We start from the raw sequence: 24467 nt of genomic DNA on the forward strand, positions 1-24467 counted from the left end.
ACTACGATGACCTGGATGACTGAGAACCTTCACAGACTCACATGAATCTAGTTATCAACTTGCTAAGCTGCGTTTTCCCTGCGAGGTCACATGAAAGGGTTGGTCATTACCGATCTAAAAGGGGGGGTTTTACGGATCATATGACTCTTCTTCCATCTCAAATGATCTATATGAGGGCCACATACTCTGGAGCCATTATGAAATGGTAATTATCAGTAAAATGTGACACTCTGGTATGTGTGTTCTTGTAGCTATATTTCTAGCAGTGTAAAAGTGAATTAGCAGGAGAATGAAACTGAAATATTTTATACATTTACCAAATTAACTGCATACGGCTGCACATGTAAAAGTTATTCCCCAGTTATTCCTCAAGCAGAGAATCTATATTAAATGAAAGACACAGTGAAAATGTGGTATTTAAAGGTGATTTAAAACTGAAACTCCTTACCTGCTCCTGACCAGAGTATGAAACAAGCTTTTGGGCTGTCCAGGTAACTTTTAGGGTTTTCGGTTCTTACTACCAAACGTTACTACTGCTAACGTATAAACGGATGCATAAAGGCTAGTTTTTATAGGGCACCTTTCTGCTTAACTTGAGCTCTCAAAATATTTTATACAGCATTTCTCATTAACACACACATTTAGTTTTTTGTCAAGACTTATTTTTGGGATGGAAACAAGAGCCTATCGTACAAAGGGATTGAAGCACCTCCCTTCGAATGGCCTACTCTGCCTCTGGAGCACAGCCACCTCTGTGGATCCAACCTGCTCTGGAGAGATTTTTGCAGGAATGTGCATGTATTAATTCAGTGATTTACAAATAGCAGCAGCAATTGTGTTCAGTGATAAAGCAATTAACTTGAATTAATTGAATTCAATTGAATTCAATTTTATTTATATAGTGCCGGATCACAACAGCAGTCGCCTCAAGGCGCTTTATATTGTACAGTAGATCGTACAATAATAGATACAGAGAAAAACCCAACAATCATATGACCCCCTATGAGCAAGCACTTTGGCGACAGTGGGAAGGAAAAACTCCCTTTTAACAGGAAGAAACCTCCGGCAGAACCAGGCTCAGGGAGGGGCGGGGCCATCTGCTGTGATTGGTTGGGGTGAGAGAAGGAAGACAGGATAAAGACATGCTGTGGAAGAGAGACAGAGGTTAATAACAGATATGATTCAATGCAGAGAGGTCTATTAACACATAGTGAGTGAGAAAGGTGACTGGAAAGGAAAAACTCAATGCATCATGGGAATCCCCCGGCAGCCTACATCTATTGCAGCATAACTAAGGGAGGATTCAGGGTCACCTGGTCCAGCCCTAACTATATGCTTTAGCAAAAAGGAAAGTTTGAAGCCTAATCTTAAAAGTAGAGATAGTGTCTGTCTCCTGAATCCAAACTGGAAGCTGGTTCCACAGAAGAGGGGCCTGAAAACTGAAGGCTCTGCCTCCCATTCTACTTTTAAATACTCTAGGAACAACAAGTAGGCCTGCAGAGCGAGAGCGAAGCGATCTAATAGGGTGATATGGTACTACAAGGTCATTAAGATAAGATGGGGCCTGATTATTTAAGACCTTGTATGTGAGGAGCAGGATTTTGAATTCTGGATTTAACAGGAAGCCAAAACAGGAGAAATCTGCTCTCTCTTTCTAGTCCCTGTCAGGACTCTTGCTGCAGCATTTTGGATCAGCTGAAGGCTTTTCAGGGAGTTTTTTGGACATCCTGATAATAATGAATTACAGTCGTCCAGCCTGGAAGTAATAAATGCATGAACTAGTTTTTCAGCGTCACTCTGAGACAGGATATTTCTAATTTTAGAGATGTTGCACAAATGGAAGAACGCAGTCTTACATATTTGTTTAATATGTGCATTGAAGGACATGTCCTGGTCAAAAATGACTCCAAGGTTCCTCACAGTGTTACTGGAGGCCAAGGTAATGCCATCCAGAGTAAGAATCTGGTTAGATACCATATTTCTAAGCTTTTCAGGGCCGAGTACAATAACCTCAGTTTTATCTGAATTAAGAAGCAGAAAGTTAGCGGCCATCCAGGTCTTTATGTCTTTAAGACATTCCTGCAGTTTAACTCATTGGTGTGTGTTATCTGGCTTCATGGACAGATAGAGCTGGGTGTCATCTGCATAGCAGTGAAAATGTATGCTATGTCTTCTAATGATGCTGCCTAAGGGAAGCATGTATAATGTAAACAGAATTGGTCCTAGCACTGAACCCTGTGGAACTCCATAATTAACCTCAGTGTGTGAAGAGGACTCTCCATTTACATGCAAACTGGAGTCTATTAGATAGATATGATACAAACCACTGCAGCGCAGTACCTGTAATACCTACAGCATGATCTAATCGCTCTAATAGGATATTATGGTTGTTATGGCCCTGTCCATAATCTGTTTTGGTGGCTGTTGTTGTCTGTGCCTTTAAGTCTTTGCAGGTCCCGGAGTGGATGAGCTGACGGCTGCTGATTGGTCCCCTGGCCATGTGATCTTCTTCAAATCCCTCACCAGCAGTTGTCCGGGGCAGCCACTGACAGCAGCAGCAGACCTGACCCTGGCCTCCAAAACCTGAGACTTTTGTGCTTGTGATTTTTGCGGCTTTTCTGAGTTTTGTATATAGTGTGTATATTAGCTTTTCATTGTAAATAGCACTGCAACAGAAGGGGTGAGCTGCCTTATTGTTTTTCCTTGCACTGTTTTCTCCTGTTTATTTCAGTTAGGGAGTTAGGTGTAGCGCTTGTCTTTTGTTTGATGTTTGATTTCACATAGGGTTTTAGATAGCACCTCCTCCTGACTTAGTTTGTTTTGTTTGTTATTTTGGCCTTTGTTCACCCTTCATTTTTGCAGTGTAGAAAAATAAATCATGATTCACTAAGAAATTGGTTTCCCTCTGTGTATGGTTTTGGGGACCAGGGCGGGGCAGTCTTTTCAAACTCATGTTGCTTTCCTGTACCCCTAGACTGGGGCGTAACAATGGTCGACAGTATCGAACGCTGCACTGAGGTCTAGCAGGACAAGCACAGAGATGAGTCCACTGTCAGAGGCCATAAGAAGATCATTTGTAACCTTCACTAAAGCTGTTTCTGTGCTGTGCTGAGCTCTGAAACCTGACTGAAACTCCTCAATAAGCCATTCCTCTGCAGATGATCTGTTAGCTGAATTAAAATCTTTATTTTTCTTCCACTGCTTTGTGCACTTAATTACAATATTTATGATTTGCTGCAGCATTCACCTCTTGTCGTTTTTACAACAGTGTCACATTTCACTGGTATAGTTTTTTTTTTTTTTATAGATTTTTGATTACCATTTGATAATGTCTCTGGCAGCATTTCCTGAATAGACTTGGAGTAGTTTTTATCTGGAATGTGTAACTGTTCCTGTTGGGCACCTGAAATCTTAGACCGCATGAATCCAGCTGAATTACTATATTGTGCTTCTCTGTCTGAGTCAAAATTGAATCGGAATCGAATTGAATAGGAGTCAGTGATGATACCCAGCCCTACTTCTCCCTGCTGCTGGATAGGACTGGGAGTGGACAGTCAGTAGTAATGCAACCCTGGGGATATCTCTCCTTCACAATCGCACTTATTACATAGCACCATAGGGGTGTGTGTGTGTGTTCCCCTTTATAACCCTCCTTCTACGGTTCTGAAATGTCCCATCCTAGTCCATTTTTACTTTGTATTGCCATTGATAAATAGATGGTGTTCCACAATACCTTCTTGTTCAAGGTTTTGACTATTTCACATGTATTGTTTTCATGTTGATCATTTTTTTAATAAAACTATATTAAGGAGAAGCCTAATATGGCCATCTGTATTTAATAAACCTGTGAGCCTTCTTTTTACTATTTAAGTTTTAGATTTCCTCAGGGTGACATGTCCCTATGTGGTGTCATAATTAAACTATTTATTTTCCCTGACCACACTAGTGCAGTAGCTGTAGAATAGTTATGAAGGAGAAGTTTGTAAGAAGGTATTGTATATAGAGCACTAAAATGGTGTTAGGATTCATCCTCTGCCGACAATGAATCCAGAACCATCCCTGAGCCACAAAGCAGCCATCACTCAACAGTTGAATGTACCGATATCCTTCGGATGGATTTGAATTCCAGGAAGGTGAGATGCTCAGCCAGCTCTATGGGTTCCAGGTGGTCAAACAACAGGGAGGCCTTCCCTTTTTTGGTTTGCTTTTTCCGCTGGGTAATCCTTCTCATCCAGTCGTATGATGGACTGCAAGAAGAACAAATGAGAAGCAATTAGCCACTCGAATAAAAGCATAAGAATCAACGGAACAGTTCTTTGACATGTTTAAGCTTTAGATGTGCACTCTTTAAATCTCATGGTTGTGTGACTTAATTTGGATTCTTTTATTATTTAGAACTGTAAGTCACAACACCAGTGTAGCCTTTTGATGGTAAAAATAAAGAGCTGGAAATAACCAAAAAATTGTCCCCTTTAAATAAAAAAGTTTTTATTTTATTATTATTTTAGTTATTTTATTTTTAAATTTTACCCAGCCCAGATGTTACATTTTGTTAAAATTGATTGATTATATCAAGAGTTTCTTCAGCTGCATCTGTGTGCCTTTGTTGTCTTACATGGTTGAGATGTCGATGAATTTGAAATGCTCCTCACAGCCAAGCTGAGCTGCCACGTCTCTGAACTCCTCTGTTATTCTAATCAGACCCAAGTCCAGGTTGAACTCTGCAGGAAATGTTACTATCCAGTACCTAAGTACACATATTTGAAATTATACATCAAATAGATAAACATGGGACGAATGCAGATTATAGTATATCCTTTATTAGTGTGTGACAGACCGGGACATTTATGACATGTAAGCCCCTTTACGATGGGTGGTATGATGCAGGAAGTTTGACTGTCTGACATGTAGGAGAATGTATGAGTACCAACTTACCTCATTAAATAACAAATCTTCAGCCTGGTTCTTTGGCAGTTGTCACCGCTGCAGTTACGGTACGTGGGCTTAAGTTAAGGACATTTTTCAAGATTTAACAAAACCAGCAAATCAACAAAATAAGGAATTTGCTTGAGTACAAAAACACAGAATCGCCATCTACTTTTGGAATGGCATGTATTTGTGAGATAGAGGTTGTTTGTTACAATCTGGACAGGTTGCCTCTATAACGCAGAGAGGCAGGCAATAATTCACACCTAAGGAATTTAGAATCACCAGTTAAGCTAACCATGTGATTTTGCAAACCCAAAACTTAGCTGCTTCAAGGCAAGAGTGCTAACCAATGACTGTTTTCTGTAGTCATTGGTGCTAACCATCTTGTCACTATGCTGCCCTCAAGCTTTGCCTCTAATGGATCATGCAGGGCATCTCATCCAGTTACCATCAGCCTTCTGCTTGACGCCTTATTGACTTGGATTAGGAATGCAAAAGGCAAACACCCAGTAGCTCAGCGCAGTCGTGTGGTGTGTGAGAGTAAGGACCCAAGATTTCTCACTTACCACTCGCATCACAGCATAGGCTGTGATGCGAGTGAGCTTTATTTACAGGATTGGCAAAATGGCAAAAACAGGAACGGAGGAGCTACCAAAACCTAAACTGGGGACAACTAACCAACTAACCTGAAACCATTAGGACGCAGAGTGATGACACAGAGACTGTAGGGCAGAGAGATGCAGAGATAACACAGACGGAGTAACGACGAGCAAAGGCAAACACACACTATATATACATATATACACAGGCATGAACATGAGGGAACAGATGGCAACACAGCTGCAACTAATTGGGCAAGACAAGACAAGGAAGTAAAGCAGAATACACTAACATGAGACAAGACCATCTAAATGTAAAACAGGAAATCCACAGACGAAACTCAGAGGCACAGTACTAACACAGAACAGTGGGAACACAGAACCAAAACTAACAAAGACACATCCAGAAATCAAAGATTATTAATACCAAACAGAAAACACTGTGTTGCCGACTCAGGACATTAGTAATACTAATTTCGGTCATAAGGGTGGTACTTTAAGAGCCATATATTTTATGAGGTGGTACTCTTGTGAAAAGTTTGAGAATCACTGCTTTACTGTAAACATGACATCAAAGCTAACTGCAAGAGACAGAGTGTTGCTAAAGTGGAGTGTGCCAATACTTAGGGAGGTTTAAAGTAGAACTGAAGAAGTTTGCAGGATTGTGCATTTCTGCTCAAACTCTTTCTTAGGGTCCAATCACTTTGATCACAACGTTTTTTTCTGTGAAGTGCTCTATGGGCTGTTTTTACCCACTTTGCTGTCAGTTAGCTTTGGGGTAGCACTTAAATCGACTATTGAAAGAAAGATCTTGTGCATGTCCTTGTTAGCACAGTGAGTTTGGTGTTATATTTGCCTACCAACAAAACAGGCCATGTTGCAAAGTAACATAACTGTAATTTAACAAACTACTTTGTACAAGGAGAAAAGTACTGCATTGCGTAATATATTACTTATTACTCCATTACAGGTCACCTTTCCTGCACATACATAAGAGGTGATGATTCTACAAAGTCATGTTAGAGTATACCTTCCTTCACTCCTAAGGTTTAATGTAACATGGCATATTTAAGTCAATAAGAAGGATTTTTAACAATTAGAAAACATTCCAGAGGTCGATTTCTGTAGCTCAGCAGGTAGAACAGGTCATTTACTAATCAGAAGGTTGGTGGTTTTTTCCTTGGCTGCTCCAATCTGGATGTCAAATATCCATTGGCAAGATACTAACCTCCAGCTGCTCTCTAATGCATCCATCAGAGTGTGAATGTGCGTGACCATTAGATGGAACGCACTTCAGTAGAAAGAGCTGATATGTGGTTAATGAGGCAAGTTATATAAAGTGCTTCTAGTTCTCAGATAGAGTAGAAAAGCGCTATATAAGAACTAGTCCATTTACTGTTACCCATCAGTTTTTCCAGGACCATACCAGCAAGGTCAAATTGCACTGCTCAGAGAAACTGCAAAAGCATGAGAACTAATTCCAGACTGTGCAGACTTCACTTAGCATGATAAATATGAAAGTTCACAACAGTGCATTTACAAAAAGACTCAACAAGTATGGCTTATTTGGAAGGGTTGCTCGGAGAAAGCCTCTTCGCTCTAAAAAAAATAAACATAGACCCTCTATGCAAGCTAATCTGGAGGTTAATAGCTAACAATTACAGAGAATTATGACCTAAAGTTTGGGATGAATCTAAATGAAGAGCCAGGCTATGCTCACAGCACAGGGCCTACTGCAACTCAGAACAGAGTATTCAGGAAATATTCCTGCATTATTATTTTATTTATTTAATCTCTGTTTTAGACAATGAAAAAAAGTTAAATCTTTTTCTACAGTAAGCGGACACATCCCAAAAGTGCTTTCGCTGATAAAATCTCCCCAGGCTCATCTGGGAGGCTGTCAGGAGGTCCTGAAAGGAGGAGGAAGTGGAGGAGATCAGCAGGAAAACAGATAGAGAGAGAAGAGAGGAAGGAGACAACAACAATGGTGTGTGTGTGTGTGTGTGTGTGTGTGTGTGTGTGTGTGTGTGTGTGTGTGTGTGTGAAAAAACTCTAAAAAAAATTTAAAATAGGCTGGCATTACATCTCCATTACACACAAGGTCTGTTAGAAGTTTTAGTGAAGTTATATTGTGATTGGTTACTTGTTGGGGGGTTTCTCCATGTGTCTGATTGCTGGAGTAAGAAAATAAAGTCTGATCTATAACAACATAGTTAAAAAAAGAAAGGGCTATGGCCGAGTCAAAGTCCAGACCTCAGCCTCAAAATGCTGTGGCAAGACCTTAAGAAAGGGGTGCATAAATGAATGTCAGTGCACTGAAGCAACTTTCTAAAGACGAGTGCTCCAAAAGTCCTCCACAACTATGTAAGAGACTGAAAAGTCATAATGCCTTCAGGCATTGCAGCTAAACATGCTTCTGTAAGCTGCTTAATCATTTTTCATATCATTTGTATTTTACCTTAGTTTGTGTTAAGTAAATAAAAACACTTTTCGGGATGTATTTAAATTAATTTAGATCCTGGCAAGTTCCAGATGATTTTTTATTTCAGTATGTCCTGATACGTAAGAGGCGATCGTGGCTCAAGAGTTGGGAGTTCGCCTTGTAATCGGAAGGTTGCCGGTTCGAGCCCCGGCTTGGACAGTCTCGGTCGTTGTGTCCTTGGGCAAGACACTTCACCCGTTACCTACTGGTGGTGGTCAGAGGGCCCGGTGGCGCCAGTGTCCGGCAGCCTCGCCTCTGTCAGTGCGCCCCAGGGTGGCTGTGGCTACAATGTAGCTGCCATCACCAGTGTGTGAATGTGTGTGTGAATGGGTGGATGACTGGACATGTAAAGCGCTATATAAATACAGGCCATTTACGTACACCCTTAGAATTGCAGTGGATGTACTGTCTTTTCACCATGACTGTATATACTTTGGTGACAGGGTAGTTATACAAAATTGAATGAAGTTGGCGTTTGAATTTACAGCAGGTAAAAAGCTGCATTACAACCATCTAATAGTACAACAAACCACCTACTGAGCAACTCCAAGCTAAGATCAATACCACTTATTTTACATCAATGTTCATGGCACACCAAGAGAGCAGCTGAGAGAGATGCAGCTGCTTACAGAAAGCATCAAATATCATTTAAGAGACTGTCTGGAATACCATTAACCAAATAAAAGCTTAGGTGAGATTTCCTGTAAGGTGAATGAGCCCTCCAAGCTTCAGCCAGCACTTCAATATATTGTTGGACCATTTCACTAATGTGTATGAGCAACGAGTCATGATTTCTACAAGATAGGATATATCATCAGAAGTTTTCGCGCCAGTTCAGAGGATGTAACATACCAACGGTGCATCAGCAGCACAATGCGTGGGAGGGGGTTAGCCTGCAGGTCACCACTGTCATCTGTGAAGAGCAAATCCCAAAATTCAGTCTGAATTCTTACTGCTTTCTCACTTACCTAGCTCAAAATAAAATGTTGGTGATACACTGTTTTTCTGAATACAGAATTAATGCAATTATGAAGAATTGTACAGACACCAAAAATTAGGGGTGTCCCAACACTTTTGCACAATGGTATAAATTTAGGGACTGCCTAAGTTATTCTCTGCAAATTACCACAAACTAATTGCAATGCAGTGAATAAGGGACCTTTAGGACCCCTGATGGTCTGTGTCACTCACCAAATCCATGAATGCATTCATTTAAAAGAGCATCAAGAGACGCTGCCTTCCCCAGTGTGGATGATCCCATGACGCCAAGCTGGAAGGAGGACAGAGAGTATGTCATTAGAGGGAGAGCACATCTGGTAGGACAGGAAAGAACACGCTTTAAAGAGCAATTTCTGATCAAGTGAAGAGGATGTATTGCCAGTGCTAATGCTAATCTGTACATGGCAAAGAAGGCAGGGAGTCTAACCACACTTTGCTTGCACAATAAGATCGCCTTCACTATTTGCTCACTATCCACAGAGCAGAGGCGATTCGTTTTTCCATGAAAGAGCAACAGTGGGTTTCACCAATGACCATGCCGTCCCACACGCCCGAGTCCATACAACATGATCACTCAAAGAGGAATGATTATCTCATGACAATCTATTATATCAAGCCTAGTATGAGTATTGTTTTTTAACAACAATCTATGCATTTGGGAACTGAGGAAATCAACTGATGCAAATCATTTGACTGGGTTACAGGTATGGACTGCATTTAGAAAAGTTCTAGATGTAGAACCACAAAACCACTGTTAGAGTGAAATGTGGTTTTGCATGTCTTGCTGATGAAATAAGCAAGAACTGCATTGAAAAAAAATGCCTTTGGTTTCCAACAAATATTGATTAAATCATTGATCAAAGGATACAACAGTTTTCTGGAGGGGGGAAGGGGGTTAACTCTTGTTTTATGGTTTACTGCTACTGTGTCCATTTGCACAAGACAGGCTACAAAGAGGGGTTTTTAACCTACACGAATCCTCCAAATTTCAAACAGTACATAGCTCAACTGTGCAGACGTGGAATGCTGACTGAGTGATAAATGGCCCAAACAGTCTAGTGTGCTTTTTTGTTACATATACACACTCTGATTTATAGCTCTTTATGGGTTCCACAAACTTTGGAAAAACCTGCATTCCCACATTCAGAGATTTTTGGTTGTGTTGGAGAGTGTGAGAATACCTTACTAGTTGATGCACATTCACATATTCACCTATAAAACTGAACTATAGGTAGTGACCAAAAATTTGAAGTGAGCAGTGGTAAATGAGCTTTCATCAAAGGTGTCTAATCTTAGCACAAGAAGCAGGGTAATGGCAGGCACTGAAAGTAGAGTAATCCCTCTCACTGAAAGTAGCCAGCTGATGTGTCTTCAGTATCTGAGAATGCCTGCTGGACATACCCTAAGCAACTCATAGGTGAGGTATTTTAGCATGCCAATGGTCAGAGCAGACCCCAGGGCAGACTTGGTTTATGTCATGAGCTCGATTCTTAGAAGGTTTGTGAAAATGACTGCTGGCTCTTTAGCTACTAAAAGCTCCAGTGTGTTCGTGTTTGTCTGGTGTTTGCTGCTGGATAAGAAGAAATTTAAAATATGACATGCTGCAGTCAGGATTGAGAATTACACAAGCCAGTGCATCTACAGTTAGCACAATTAGCTGAAAAAAGCCAAAAGTGATCATTCTCTGAGGGTATAACTTAATAGTGTCAGTGTAGTTTTACATGCATTGAAATTTAAGAATTCACACCAAAATAGAGTATGTGTGTGTTCATCAATAGCATCAGGACTCTCATATACGTATCTCAAATGGCACATTTGAATGAATTCCTTTTCATTGCATAATAGCAGACTACAGCAGACTACACTATTTATGTGGCCAAATACTTACTAAAGGTCTTTTTATTTATCACGGTAAAATGTCTTCATATAAGTAAAACAATTAAAAAGTTCTAATTTAAATTTTTCTGAATCAGTAGCTTCCTTTCTGATTCAGAAAATGTATAAATAGTTAAGGGTATTGGTAGTTTTACTTCTATCAGTTATATTAGTTATTGGCAAGTTATCCAACTGTGTACACTCAGACACAGGCAAACACAGACACACAGAATGCTGATGTTGACGCAAGTCTCTGTATAAATTAGATGTTTGCAAGGGATGTCTTTTTTTGCTTCACCAAGGTGATGACATGCTTAGCCATTAACAAGGTCAGAACCACCAGAGGCCCCATCTCCCATGATGCACTGCTGATCCTTATTCAGCTGTCTAAATGACGTAGTTGGCTGCCTACGATACTGATTTTCCAAGTAGCCTCAACAAACCAAATCAAGTGTGACATCACTCATTAAATGTCAGAGCTTTAGTCTTGGTGTGGAAAATTCTGCCAGATGCTTTTCTTTCCAAGCTCCTTAGACTATGTGCAATATGCAAAACATAATACAGCAATGGTGTACACACATACTTGTCAGGGGCTGGGTCTGTGATCCAGCACTTTCAGTTGTTTTGACCTCTTTCGTTATATGTTGAAGATAATGTGGAATGTTGGATTATTATTAATTGGCAGTGAATTTTAGTTTCACTCAGGCCTTCTGTGCTAGTTGTTATGTATTTCTTGTCCACGTGTTTCATGTTGTCAAGCCTGTGTTGTCATGTCTACGTCTCTCCAAGTTTCCTGTTTTATTTTGAAAGTCTTGTGTTTCTTTGTTCAATGTGTTTAGCTTTACTCTTCCCCTCTGATGTCATTATGTTCATTTGTGTCAGCTGTTTCCCCAGGTGTTTCCACTTCCTCTGATCACCTCCTTTGTGTATTTAGTCTGTGTGTTTCATTCAGACTCTGTCAGGTTGTGTTCGTTCCTTCATATTGCATCAAGTTTAAGGTAATGCATGTTCATTCTCACAGTTTCCTGCATGCACGTGTTCTGAATTCATGTTTTTGTCACAGTAATCATAGTTTAGTTTTTCCAGTTTAGGTTCTAGTTTAGTTTTCGCCCTGCTTGCCTTTGCTTTGTGTACTCTTATGAGCCACAACAGCCCACTTTTTGTTCAAGTCACATTTCACGCTCCATTTTCAGTCTGCATTTGCGTCTCTCTACACACAGTCAGCTTCCACTGATTGTGACACATGCTCATGTTTTCAGTGACCAGTCTGTGAACTGCTTTATAGAGATACACTTCACATCATATTACACATTCCTGCCAAATGATTTAAGTCTCTTTGGGAATGAAGTATGTGTTCATGTTCAACCCTGGATAATATGGATGGTATATTATTTATCTTTCCTGGTTTTGCTGGTGCTTGCAAAGCATTTCTCTCTATGCTGACAGCTTTGATAAATCCTTGTTCACCCAGGTGACATGAACAGGAGACTGTTTGTTTCTGAAAGATCCACAAAGGTCACCAATCTGTTGTAGGGCTAACACAGAGCTGCAGACAACCATTCAAGTTCACATTCACACCTGTTTGGAATAATCGGTTGACCAAAGGACACTAATTGCATCTTTGGGCTCTTTATAATGGCTTTCAGCTCCTGATCAATATGGTGGCGTTTCCCACCAATGTGTCTTATTTTTCCGTGATGTAGCATGTTGGTAAGGTTCTGGAGTTCTTAAAGGTTTTTGGTGTCAGATGTATTTGCTAAGCTTCTGACTTTCTAAGCAAATGAGTAACTTTTGTGGAGGGGGTTTGTCTCAGGTGGCAGAGCAGGTCACCTACTAAATGGAAGGTTCGTGGTTCGATCCTTGAGTCTGCATGCCCAAGTGTACTTGGTTAGAGGTGATTCTGTACATGTTACAAATATTTCAAATTGAGGGAGAAGTACCATCACACACCAGCCTCATCACAAATGGTTTCAATGGAAGGGTGACCGTCAGGACTGAACCAAGGAGCAAATGTGCTGAAAATCTTTTTTAATTATATATTTATTTTGTTTATTGATTTCATTGTATGCTTAAAGTATGGTTTTTAACTGCTATCTCTGTTTTATTATTGGAAAGCACTTTGGTCAACTTTGTTGTTTTTAAAAGTGCTATATAAATAAAGTTGGATTGGATTGGAAAATCAATGTTAGCAGGATTTATGGAGTGATTAATGAAAAGTTTGTGTTTTTGGTTCAAATGGAGTGCTCACATCCGTAGAAAGGCACCACCAGCCTTTTACCTCTTCTTCACAAACTGGTGACAAAGTACTTTCCTACAGGTCAGGCGAGAGACACAACAGTCGGTGTCTACATCTATAAAACACAACAGCGCTGTGCTGTTTTGGATCAGTGTTGGGGATTTTTGTACAGCACCATCAGATTTGGAGTCACTGTGCAATACCATCTGAAAAGACTCTGAGTGGCCACAAAACGCACACCATGGAGCGATATCAGTTTGGGAATGGAGAGCCTGGATCTCGTCATTGTTTAGGCTCACCCTCACAAAGACTGGCTCCTCAAGAATGCTTGAATGCATTACTAGAACGCTTGCCTAAGACTTCAAGCTATATTAGAATTTGTTTGCACATACTTCATTGCACCGATTTCTAATTTTCCTATAAAGAAACAAGCGTCATGATTTTTGGACGGCACTAAACAACCTCAACATATCAACTTACAGTCCAGTAGACGTGAGGTAAATACTGGCTAAAGTGGCATTTTATACTGATAACTTACGAATACATAATAAAAATAATAATAAAAAAATTTCTAACACTCATCACAAACATGTCTATGGAAGCACCTCTTTTTCATTCCCTGTTGACGAGATCAAATGTGACAGTCCTCTGGGTAACTATACATTTCGAAGGTGTTGGTACACGTTTGTAGCACATACTGTGTTTGTAGGAAGCTTCCCTTAAGAACAATTTCAGTCTGGACCTGCAAATACAACACCTTGCTCAATGTCCCACAGACTCTAACAAAGTCTCTAGTCTAACACAAGCATTCAGCCTTCAACATTCACACTTCAGGCTAATTTAGTGTCCAAACCACGCATATCTTTGGAAAGTGGGAGGAAACCAGAGCCCCAAGAGGGAAACTCATGCAAACTCGGTCAGCAGTTAAACATAATTTCATAACTTCACAACAACAATTGCCTTTCTTTGTCACACATTGGAATAAACATGTTACCCTTTTAATCACGCTCACTCCCTCAGCATTGGGAGGGGACACAATTGTTGGTCTTGACTTGATCTAAACTGTGCTGCGTTATGGATGTGACTCAGTGATTTAGGGTCAAAATATTCAGTGAATGCAAAAGTCTCCACAATTCAGGCATTGAGTCTTAATGCTTTCTGCTGCTAACAATCTAATTCACAAAAAACAAACAGGCCATTCTGAAACTTTCAAAGTGTTCTTGTGGGCAATGTGCTGCTTTCAATGTATCAGACATTAATGACTTGTGTGTCGTGTTTTTCTTGCTCCCGATTTCACAGCTTGTTACAGTCGGCACTACCCTTTGATTTGTGCTTTTTCTCCATCCACAGTAGGTCACTGTGTATCTGCCTCTGGCTTTAGCACAAAATGATGCAGCCAAATGTGTAATCAAGGGACACTGTTCAGAGGCGTAATCTCACAAAAAGCGCCACCTCTGAACACACAGACGGTGCATTGCCTTAGAAACCCTGAATTGCTGAACGCTGAAGCCTAGTTCATAGCCAGAGCTACTTCATGCATTTAACTGACTTTTTTCCCCCCCATTCTTTCATGAGTTAAACTACACGCAGTTACATTTTGTTCTTGCTACAACAGAATTTATAGGAAAGGGGGAATAAAATCTCCCAGATCTTACCTTCAAAGAGCTGAATATGAGCAACCATCCAGGCTAAAGATCAGCTTCTGTTACTGAGATAACTGCAGGCTCCTACTGACTGTCAAGCACAGAGACTCCCATGGTAGCACTTACTACGCTATGACCTCCTCCTCCTCTTAGTAAACACAGCAGCCTGGAGGAGCAGCAGTCGGCCATGTGACCTTAAACACACACGCACAGTGATTGCACTGGAAGATTGCAATCACCGGATTTCAGTGCAGTGTTGATCTAACAAGTTATATGTGCACTGGATTGCAGTGCACTGGAAAATGAATTATTTTGTCATATAATTCATTTTAGCATCTCAACAGACATTTCCAGTCTCCATCTGTTATAAAGCAATTTAATCTATTCTGCACTCTCACAGGTTCAAGCTGTGCAGGCTCATATGCAATTATGGCCTCTTCATCAGAGGTCACTTGCTTTTACTAAATATACCATATTATGTTGACATTTTAATAAAAATGTAAAAAAAAAGAAAAAAAAAAGTGAAGAGCAGGATGACAGTTTTCCAAAGCAATCTAAAAAAGGTGTTTTGGGTTTTGTTTTTTTTATAGTTTAATCGATTTGTGTCATCTGGTTTCATAGCTCAACCTGCATAGCTGTGTTTGCAAATACTGTTTAATGTGCAATGCTTAAATTATCAGTCCTACTGTGGAGCTCCATCACTAAGGTCACATTCATATAGAAAGTGGTTCCCTTGTGCCGTGTCACCTTATCGGTTGGTTGGTAGTTGACATTCCAGCCTCTGGTTGTCTTTACTTCCCAGTCAAATGTCAATCAGCAGTATCCTAAGTATCCCAACTGTGTTATTTTCCCTGTTTTTACTTGAAGTCGTGGTGTCATCGACTTTCTGTAGTCTCTACATCACTGATGATCTCTAAACGTGTGAAAAGGGCTTAACATTGGTGTGTGAGAAACACTCCCCAAATCTGATTGAGTAAGATGAGTATGACTTATCTCCTTTCATTCCAGTGGTTTATTTTGGACGCTGTACAATTATGTAATCAGCAGTACTGAATGCTGCACTGCAGTGTAATAGGACAGGCCATAAGATCATTATTAACTATCACTAGTGCTGTTTCTGTGCTGTGACTCTTCTTTTTTTTTTGTTTTTGGAAAACAATTTTTAAAAGAAGAAAACTTACATATCCTGCTAGCACAGGGATAGAGCTGAGGATGACTTAGACCTCAGAGGGATAAGTAAAGAATATCACACAGTAGCCTTAAAAGCCTGTGGCTCACAGACTGATGAGTTACTCATTTCCAGGTTTTGCCATTTAAATGCGATGTAAGTTTATAAGCGCAGAGTCTGTTTGACTATAAGTAACAATACAAGGCAGGGACAGTTCACAGAAAGGAGTGAGTTCCCTGCAGCACTCAGTAGAGGTTACTCATTAAACCTGACACTAACTGTACTGAAAAGCTGCAGCCAGCCCAGTAACCCTATGAATAAATGCAACTGCATTAAATCTTCCAGGGACAGAGTCAGATTACCATCAGTCAAATCTGTGTGGTGGCCGTGACAGCCAATGAAAAAATTATTCTGATGAGGTGATGCATGCGTTTATGGACATAAGCAGCTGGAGCACATAGAGGAGGTTTCGAAGTGACTGGTTGCTTTTGTCATATGTTAGTCAGTCATAGTCCCGTGTAAGTTTCAGAAATGACTGTCATATTATGTGGATATACAACGAGCTGAAGACTAAAGACCCAGCTATGTTATCAGTATCCATCAGTCCAGCCAGGAAAATGCCATAATATGTAATTAAAGCACAATAGAGTTCACATTTCAACTCTTGATAATTTTGTAGCTCAAGTCAATTTTTAGTTTAGCTGCAGGTTTCAACACACAAACTTCTTACCTCATCTGAGACTCTGCCAGGGTCTACCAGAACATCTCATGGATCTGCCTTTTAAACATGTCCGTGAACAGATACACCTTTTAGTCTGTTCAAATGAGCATTAATATTAAAATCCACCTGGACTGAAAAGGTTGCTGCTAAAACCAGAGCAGCGCTCCAGCTGTCAGAGCTCCGTTAAAGTATCGTCCAGCCCTTTCTTCAGCTTGCTTCTCTATCTTTGTAAAGCCCTTCGTCTCAGCTGCATACAGTTGTGTATTCAACCAGCACTGATCTCAGTCTGTTTTTGTTTGTCTAAATGGCCACTAGACTTCCTTCAATTCTTTCCCAACTTAGCTTTCCTGCCTGCGTTGGTTGGTCGGGCTAAATATAGGGACCACACACGGTAAAGAGGGGGTAAAGAGCAGAGCAGGAAATCTATCACAATATGCTTTTGCGCACATTGATGTTTGCCCGTCAGTCGTGATAACTTTGTTCAGTGCATTTCACCAACTGTGTCTGGTGAAATCCGCAGTTGCAAGTTGGATGAGTTATTTTCTTTCTTTTTTATGTTTCTGAGAGTGACGTTCTGCAGCACGGGTGCAGTACGCACATGTGTGATCCTGCATTGTCGCTGTGTGCCTCAGTGAGTGGGTCACCCTATCCCATATTCCACTCTAATGACGTTGTACACATTGTTTTGTCTCTCTGGGCTTCTAAAAATGTCTCCCTAAACAAAAGCAATGACTGCACATCCTGCTGCCTGGCTGGACAAAAAGAACTGAACTCCAACTTTTATTGTCTCTGACACACAATTTCAATTAAAGACTGTGCGATAACTACTGTGGGGGATGGTTAAGTCTTCTTACATTCTATTTTTTTTCCCCTTTGTCTTCTTTGGGCTGCAAGGACGAGGAGGAGGACAATTTTTAACACACTTGTTTGCCTTATTAGCATGTATCTCTGTTTGTGTAATGCACTGATACAGTCAGTCCTGCTACATTTATCTAAATGTCATCACATCTGTCTAATATGTATATGCAGTCTATGCTCCACATAGGGCGTAAAGCATTTAGAGTTGATGTGCTTCACAACAAATGCACATACATATTATTTCAGGGTCTTCCTGCGGTCCTAACCTTTAAATATAACCTCTCTTCTTCCTCTCCTGGCCTGTCTCCCTTACATCTTTCTCAAATGTAAGTAAGGTTGCTCAGTTTTTTCTACACTATGTGACAACCTGCAACCAAGCAGTTTGTGTTTTTATTGATGTGTGTGCGGCCACAGCATATAGATATCTGCACTCTGGCTTACTGCATTTGGTTTTGTCTCATTTATACCTCTAAAAGCACCAGTGATGGAGGACAACCAGTTACACCCTGACAAACTTTACTGCCTCCAGTTCAGTTGGTGAGCTAACCAGTGCATTCCTTCTTCTTAAGAATACAGCAGAACGTTCGGTATCTTTCTGATTTATCTGATTTGTTATCTCTTGTAATGGGAATGCAAAAGGTTACCACTGTCGCCTTGCAGCAAGGTTCTTGCTTGAACCCTAACTTTGGACTTTTCTTTTGCTGGATGAGAGGTAGATGAAATGCTTGCAGTGTGTATAGAATGAAATATTGTATGACTGGATAGTTAAATTTGGCTTGTAGTCTACTGTGAGTGGTCAGTAAAGACTCAATAAGTGCTAGATAAATGCCAACCCACTTCCATTTAAGATGGTGCTCCAGTAAACAATTACCAAATTTCAACACTTGGAGCTTTTGCTTAATTTGTTGTCTAACACTGAATGAACAGACTCGCCTGCCATGAAACTGCTTATCAGTTAATTGATCAATAGTCTAATTACTTTTAAGACTAGAGGTTATAAAAACTCTTGAAGAGTTTATTTTTTTTAAAAGGTTTTAAAGCAATTAAAAGAAATGTAAAAGTCTACACTACATCATATCTTCAATATTTCTAAGCTAAATAGCTATTTCCAAGCTGCTGGTTTCTGTATCAGGTGAAGTAACGGAATATTCAATTAAATGTCTTTTTGAAATCAAAAGGACAGCTTTTAATGTGCTAGATGGAGGTCTAATGTGAAGTCACTAAGTTCCATCACAAACTACAAATAAGTGAAATAATCCAAATGGAGTCCAGATGTTTCTTTAAATCATCTGTTAAAGCAACCACGACCTGTCAGGTGCTTTGGTCATTCAAGCTCAAACCTTGCAGAGCACAGTATGACCCCTGATTGGTGGGAAGTACTGTGTAGGAATTAAAGAACATGTTTCAAATATGCCACATTATCCCAGAGCAAAACAATAACCTGCAATAAGACTACTTCCTAAACTAACTGCAAGCTGTATATTCGTGGTTTAGAGTAATAAACAATTATACTCACATGTCTTAAAATATGCACCTACCTTACTGTGAACACTGCCAGCTTACATCTGCTACAGAAATCATGATCCTATTGTTGTACTCATCAGGATAACCAGCAATATGCAGAAAACTCAAACTGCTGCAGGTTATCTTGCTACCCAAAGATTCCCCTCCCATCCTGGCTTTTTTTCACACACTCAGTCCAGAAATAGATTCAGAATTTACTGAAAACAAAGGGTGGTGTGCAAGACAACTCTGTCTCTATCTGTACCAAGACTACTCACTGATATTTGCAGAGGGGAGGAGCAGACTTTATCTATAAGCAAAGTGAACAGATTCTTTTGTAGCTGATTCATCCGTTTTTATTTTCTATAAAGTGTCTCATTCTGGCTTTAACTCCCTTATAGGCAGAATACAGAACCACCAGTGGCAGCAATAAATGATTAAAGTAATTGTTTTCTGTATGATTTTATCAGTCTTTTTCATTTGCTTAGCAGTACCTACTAAGATGTATAAGGATGGTACTGTGACTAGTTGGCTAATCGCTAATCATCTGTTGCAGTGTTCCTTTAGTTTCATTACTGAGTTTCATCAGTGATGCTATGCCCAACTTACACGGTCCATAACAGCATTCGACATGTTTCTCATTCAAAAGTTGAACAACTTGAGCAAGATGGTGTTTAACAATACACTGAAAGAAATAGATTTAGATGCAAGGTTTAATGCTAAACAATTTCTAAGTAGTGAGGTCCAGGGCTCCATCGCAGACACATGCACAGGAATCTCTTTCTGTTCAAGTCAGTTTCCACTTTCAGGTCCCAGCACAGGACAAAAAAGTCTTGGAGCAGCAACAGAGCAGTCATGCAGAGATGGGAACCAGCTCCACAAAGTTTCCACATCATCAACCAGGTATCAACTGACCAAACATCTTGATGCATGCTCAATCATAAGGGTAGGTAAACCTCCAAAAGTTGATTCTGTTCATCTGGACGTAGCGTTTCAGTGGGAGAAACGTTTCGTCACTCATTCAAGTGACTTCTTCAGTCTCAGCTGACTGCAGGTTTCCCCGGTCTTATAAACCGTACATTTGCATAATGACTGAAACCAGCCCACTGAAGGACCAAACAAGTTGTTCTTCCTCTTAAGTAGGAGACTGGGATCAGATAACTACCAGCAGGTGAGTTCATCACTTCCAGGTGCAGTACCCAAAAGGGCAGCAACCAGAGAAGCGCTAAAGCACAAGGTGTGACTACTTTTACTGACAGATGCATCAGTCAACCAGTGCACACTTTCACTAGGATGACGGTGTTGGCAACGCTAGGAAACACCCACATCACTCTGATGCAATAACCCACGCCTAATATGAGCCTGATGGAAGTTTGTTTTTCTAGCTATCTGATTATTTTGTTAGTGTAGAGGTGTCAGAAGTCTATACAGTCATTTTTACAGAATTACTTGAGCTCTAAGGTAAGTTTGATTTAACCCCTCTGGTCTTTGATCAATGATCTTTGATCAGTGGTCATGACAATTTGCATATTAATAATCGAGGAACTGACCTCACAGCCCATTGTTCATTTAGTGGGCTAGATTGGGGAAACCTGCAGTCAGCTGAGACCGAAGAAGTCACTTCTCCCACTGAAAATGCCACGTCCACATGAACAGAAATCTATTTATATATATTTATACATATATAAATATATGTGTGTGTGTGTGTGTGTGTGTGTGTGTAAATAATACATGTTGAACTGAACATAGATATAAAATCATCTAAAAAAAATTCAACTAGTAAAAACAGACAAGCAGCTGGTGTTAAATATCACAATTTGTGGTTTATTATCAAGGGGTTTAATGTACATTGTATTATGAATTCATAGAAAAAGCTATTTATTCATGTACATATTACAAATACATCAGCTGTCTTTTGTTTAAATGTACACAAGGTTCTTCTCTCCGATCACTGCCTCATAGCAGCTTTGCAACCTGGCAAGACTTTGCAGTGAAATACAGTTAAGAGAAGTAGGAAACAAAACACATGTGAATTCAGTCCCTTCAAGACACTGAGGGAAGTACTACCAGGTAACACAACAACCTGCTTGTAAGAAACAACATATTTGTAAGAGACATGGAAGGTGGCTTTGGCTATGTTTCAGACAACCAGTAGTTCTCTAACTGCATCTGAACACCTTTACAAAAGCTTATTTCAAAGACATTAGCTACTTTCTTTAAAACAACAAGTGCATATTACATATCTGGTGATGCTGTGGTGTAGCTCGTTTTTTCAACAGATAAAGGCATGGCAATGGAGGAAGCAAAGGATTGGACAGCTGGCTTCTTCACAGAATTAAATATCCACAATCAGTTTGATTGGGTACAAAATACAACTTGATCCCCCAGCACGAGTCCATAGGGTTTGTCAGTACGATAAATGAGCAAAATGGTCTGCTATGATATACACAAAACCCCACTTAAACACAGAATTAAGCACCAGACAAGACATAGATTTTATACAGTTATGTAGTTTCTCCCCTCCACGTAGGCACCATGTTGTACATTAGGCTGAATCTTCATCTCAAGTAAATTACTGTTTGTTTCATTTAGTGTGTGTCATATACAGTGCAGAATATATGGGCTTTGATTAATGACGAGTGTGTGAGTACTTGTATTTCTATACTTTTAAGGACCAAGCATCCTCTCTGAAATCAGAAAGCGTTTTGGCAGAAGACACACTGGCTGACGTGCATTTTGTTTAAGGTTGCAAGTATGGGCTTTATCAATTGTTGGCATCAGATGTTGAGCTGGATAGAGAAATAACAGATGGCTTTTTCAAAAAAATCAATCAAACACAAAGCAGTGACAGATCAGTGACACAGCACAATAAATATGGCGGTTAAAAAAATCCCAGGGTTACTTGATGCATGTATTAGACATGCTAGCAGCAGGAGCCGAGGAAAGGAGCCACACTGTTCGCTCAGGCAACCAACTTTGGTCCAGCTTTGGGAAATACCAAAGCTACGAGATCATTTGTTGTAAAATTTGGTACAGGAATGAATTTTCTGTGCATCATGTTCCTGCTGATTTCAGTGAATTCTTCTTTGGGTTGACCACACAGTTTGGAGTATTAGCATCTCCACACCAGAGGCCAGCTTTACTAAGCACTAAATTGGTAGTCAATTTTTAGTGAACTGATAACAAAAGAAGTGCAGGTGTCACAAATTTATCGCTCCCTGGAAAGAGAATGGCCATTCAGTCCAAATGAAAGGCAGCTAAAAGAGGATCTCGATGTTCTTCTGCGAGAAGCTGATGGAAACTGCGTCGAGTTTTGGAGGCGGATCAGTACATTAATGAAGTTAGTGTGCCACATGTCTTAATGTGCAAACAGTTTTTTTTATCTGCATATTATACGAGGCTGCAGCAATTTATTCAAGTCAAAGGAAGGGATCTGACTCTCAGACAATTCCTGCAACAATCACAAAATCCATCCTGTGATACCTGATCAACATATCAGTTTTGACTTGCTCTTATACACTTCAGCTCTGAGTTGTATTTATAGCTTTATGTGGACAGACATTTTAGCATGTTATATGACACATGATATGGGGAAAAAGAGGCAAAACATTTGAAAGTGAAACATGTAAAGGCTTCTGTGTTCACTGTTTAGAAAAAACCCCAAATAACACCTTTACCAGAAACATCCGAGGACCGTCTCTGAACATTTGGGCTGAAGAGCTACAGGTCGAAGCTTTGCTACATCTCAGGGCACTAAACACTTACTCTGATAACTCACTTGTATCCCAGATGAACTGGCAACTACCACATCAACAAATCACAGACACATGCTTAAGTGTTAAACAGCAATGCAATTAATTGCCTGTAACCTTCCTCAAATTCCATTTACTTTACCTCTTCATTAGTAAATCTACTGGTGCGCTGTAAATGAATGCGTGTGAAAGACAGTCCAACCCCTGGCACATGTGCCAGTCACACTGAATGTTTAGATCTTCTGGAGCTTTTCCAAACTCAGTGTTGCTGATTAGTCAAACACAATGACATTTTCAACAGTGCTAATCCAGTTAGCAAACTGGCACTGTTACACAACTGTTACATTTATGTTTTTGGAAAACCACTGGAAGTTTGGACCAGTTGGAACAGCAAAAGTGATTTTGTACAACTCTCTGTTTCCGTGCAACAATGAGTTTTTGCACATCAAGTTTTCAGTTATTTAATACAGAGCAGCAGAAAAGAAGCACAATTTGCCACTATCAGACTTTCTTTCTCCAGTAAAAATGATCTGTGTGTAATGGTTGTTTAGGTGTTTTTACAGCACATAACGTCCTTTGTAAATAGCAGTTTGTGTTTGTCCATATCTATCGTTTTATACATCTGGAAACGAGCTAAAAGAAACCCACCCACAATGATGCTTTAGATGATGTGTAAAAAACATTTCCCCGTAGGCTTTCTTTAAAAGATACATCTGTTCAAAACTAAAACTCAAATTCAATATTTATGCTGGTGTTGGTAAATATTCATTAAAAACAATGGATAATAATAGGCCCTGCATTTATACCACTTACAATGTATAGGAGGGCTTTATTTAACAAAAACACACAAAAACAAACAGCACTAAATGAAGAAAGCCCAACAAAATGAAATGTGAGAGGAAGTGAACCATAAGGCTGTAAAGCAGGAGTGAAAATAGATGCTGGTACAAAGCATATGACCATCATTTTGGCAGCTCAGCTGATGGCTTAGCTGACACCCATCTACTCATCCAGTTTGCTAATCACACTCGGGCTTTGCCATTTCTGCTTTTTACCCCACTCACAGTTGCTATGCATGTGTAAGCTGCTTTGCAACCCACTTCCAGGCCAGCTGCTCTTTCCATGCCGTCTCTGGCTTGACCAGTGTCTTATTTGTTTTGAGTGATGTCTGCTCTGTGCTATTGATTTTGCTGCCTCTGGCTTTTCACTTTCCACGAGGAAGAGTGACAGGTTCCACACGCTGCCACAAAAAAAATTACTGCACTTTTAACTATAGTGCCCTTAAAAGAATTATGCCTCCAGAAATGTATAAAAGAAATAAAGGTACACTAACCAACTTTCTTATTCTAACTTTAGTTACTTTGGGATTGTTGCTGTATGCTACAACCAAGGCCAGCAGTTCAAATTAAGATTGCTGTCGACATTTTGAGAATGAGTGAAAGTGGTGTGAGGACGTCCTCACAAGTATAGTAATACAAGATTATGCATGTGGTTTTGGTGTCTCTTGTCGCCTCCTGGTCAGTCCACGCTCACTGTGTGTGTGTGGATGTCTGGTGTTTTTCCGCCTCCACGCAGTAGTTGGGTTTGTCAGAGGCCTTAAAGCCTGGAAGACACACACACTGGTAGGAGCCCACATTATTGATGCACCTGGCGTTTTTACACAGTGACATCCGGTTGTTTAGTTCTAAACACTCGTTAACAT

General features: G+C 40.1%; 2 protein-coding genes across 8 annotated transcripts in view; both read right to left on the bottom strand.

Annotated features, from left to right (window-relative positions):
• rasgrp3 (RAS guanyl releasing protein 3 (calcium and DAG-regulated)) overlaps nucleotides 1–17105 on the bottom strand; it is a gene marked incomplete in the record, with an annotated part of 32027 nt that extends 14922 nt beyond the window's left edge. The window contains 6 exon segments of the mRNA XM_005948285.3: nucleotides 4100–4247; nucleotides 4616–4747; nucleotides 4936–4998; nucleotides 8821–8923; nucleotides 9202–9280; nucleotides 16662–17105. Of these exon segments, the coding sequence (XP_005948347.2) occupies nucleotides 4100–4247; nucleotides 4616–4747; nucleotides 4936–4998; nucleotides 8821–8923; nucleotides 9202–9271 (516 nt within the window).
• Nucleotides 17106–20816: 3711 nt separating this feature from the next.
• The window catches only part of ltbp1 (latent transforming growth factor beta binding protein 1), a 132374-nt gene continuing 128723 nt past the window's right edge, over nucleotides 20817–24467 (bottom strand). For all 7 annotated transcript variants that reach the window (XM_042214165.1, XM_042214164.1, XM_042214167.1 and 4 more), the window contains one exon: nucleotides 20817–24467. In XM_042214165.1, the coding sequence (XP_042070099.1) occupies nucleotides 24295–24467 (173 nt within the window). In that variant the 3' untranslated portion in view covers nucleotides 20817–24294.

Source organism: Haplochromis burtoni, unplaced genomic scaffold, assembly GCF_018398535.1.
Source record: "Haplochromis burtoni strain Fernald_Lab_line unplaced genomic scaffold, NCSU_Asbu1 Contig_525, whole genome shotgun sequence".
Classification (NCBI taxonomy): domain Eukaryota; kingdom Metazoa; phylum Chordata; class Actinopteri; order Cichliformes; family Cichlidae; genus Haplochromis; species Haplochromis burtoni.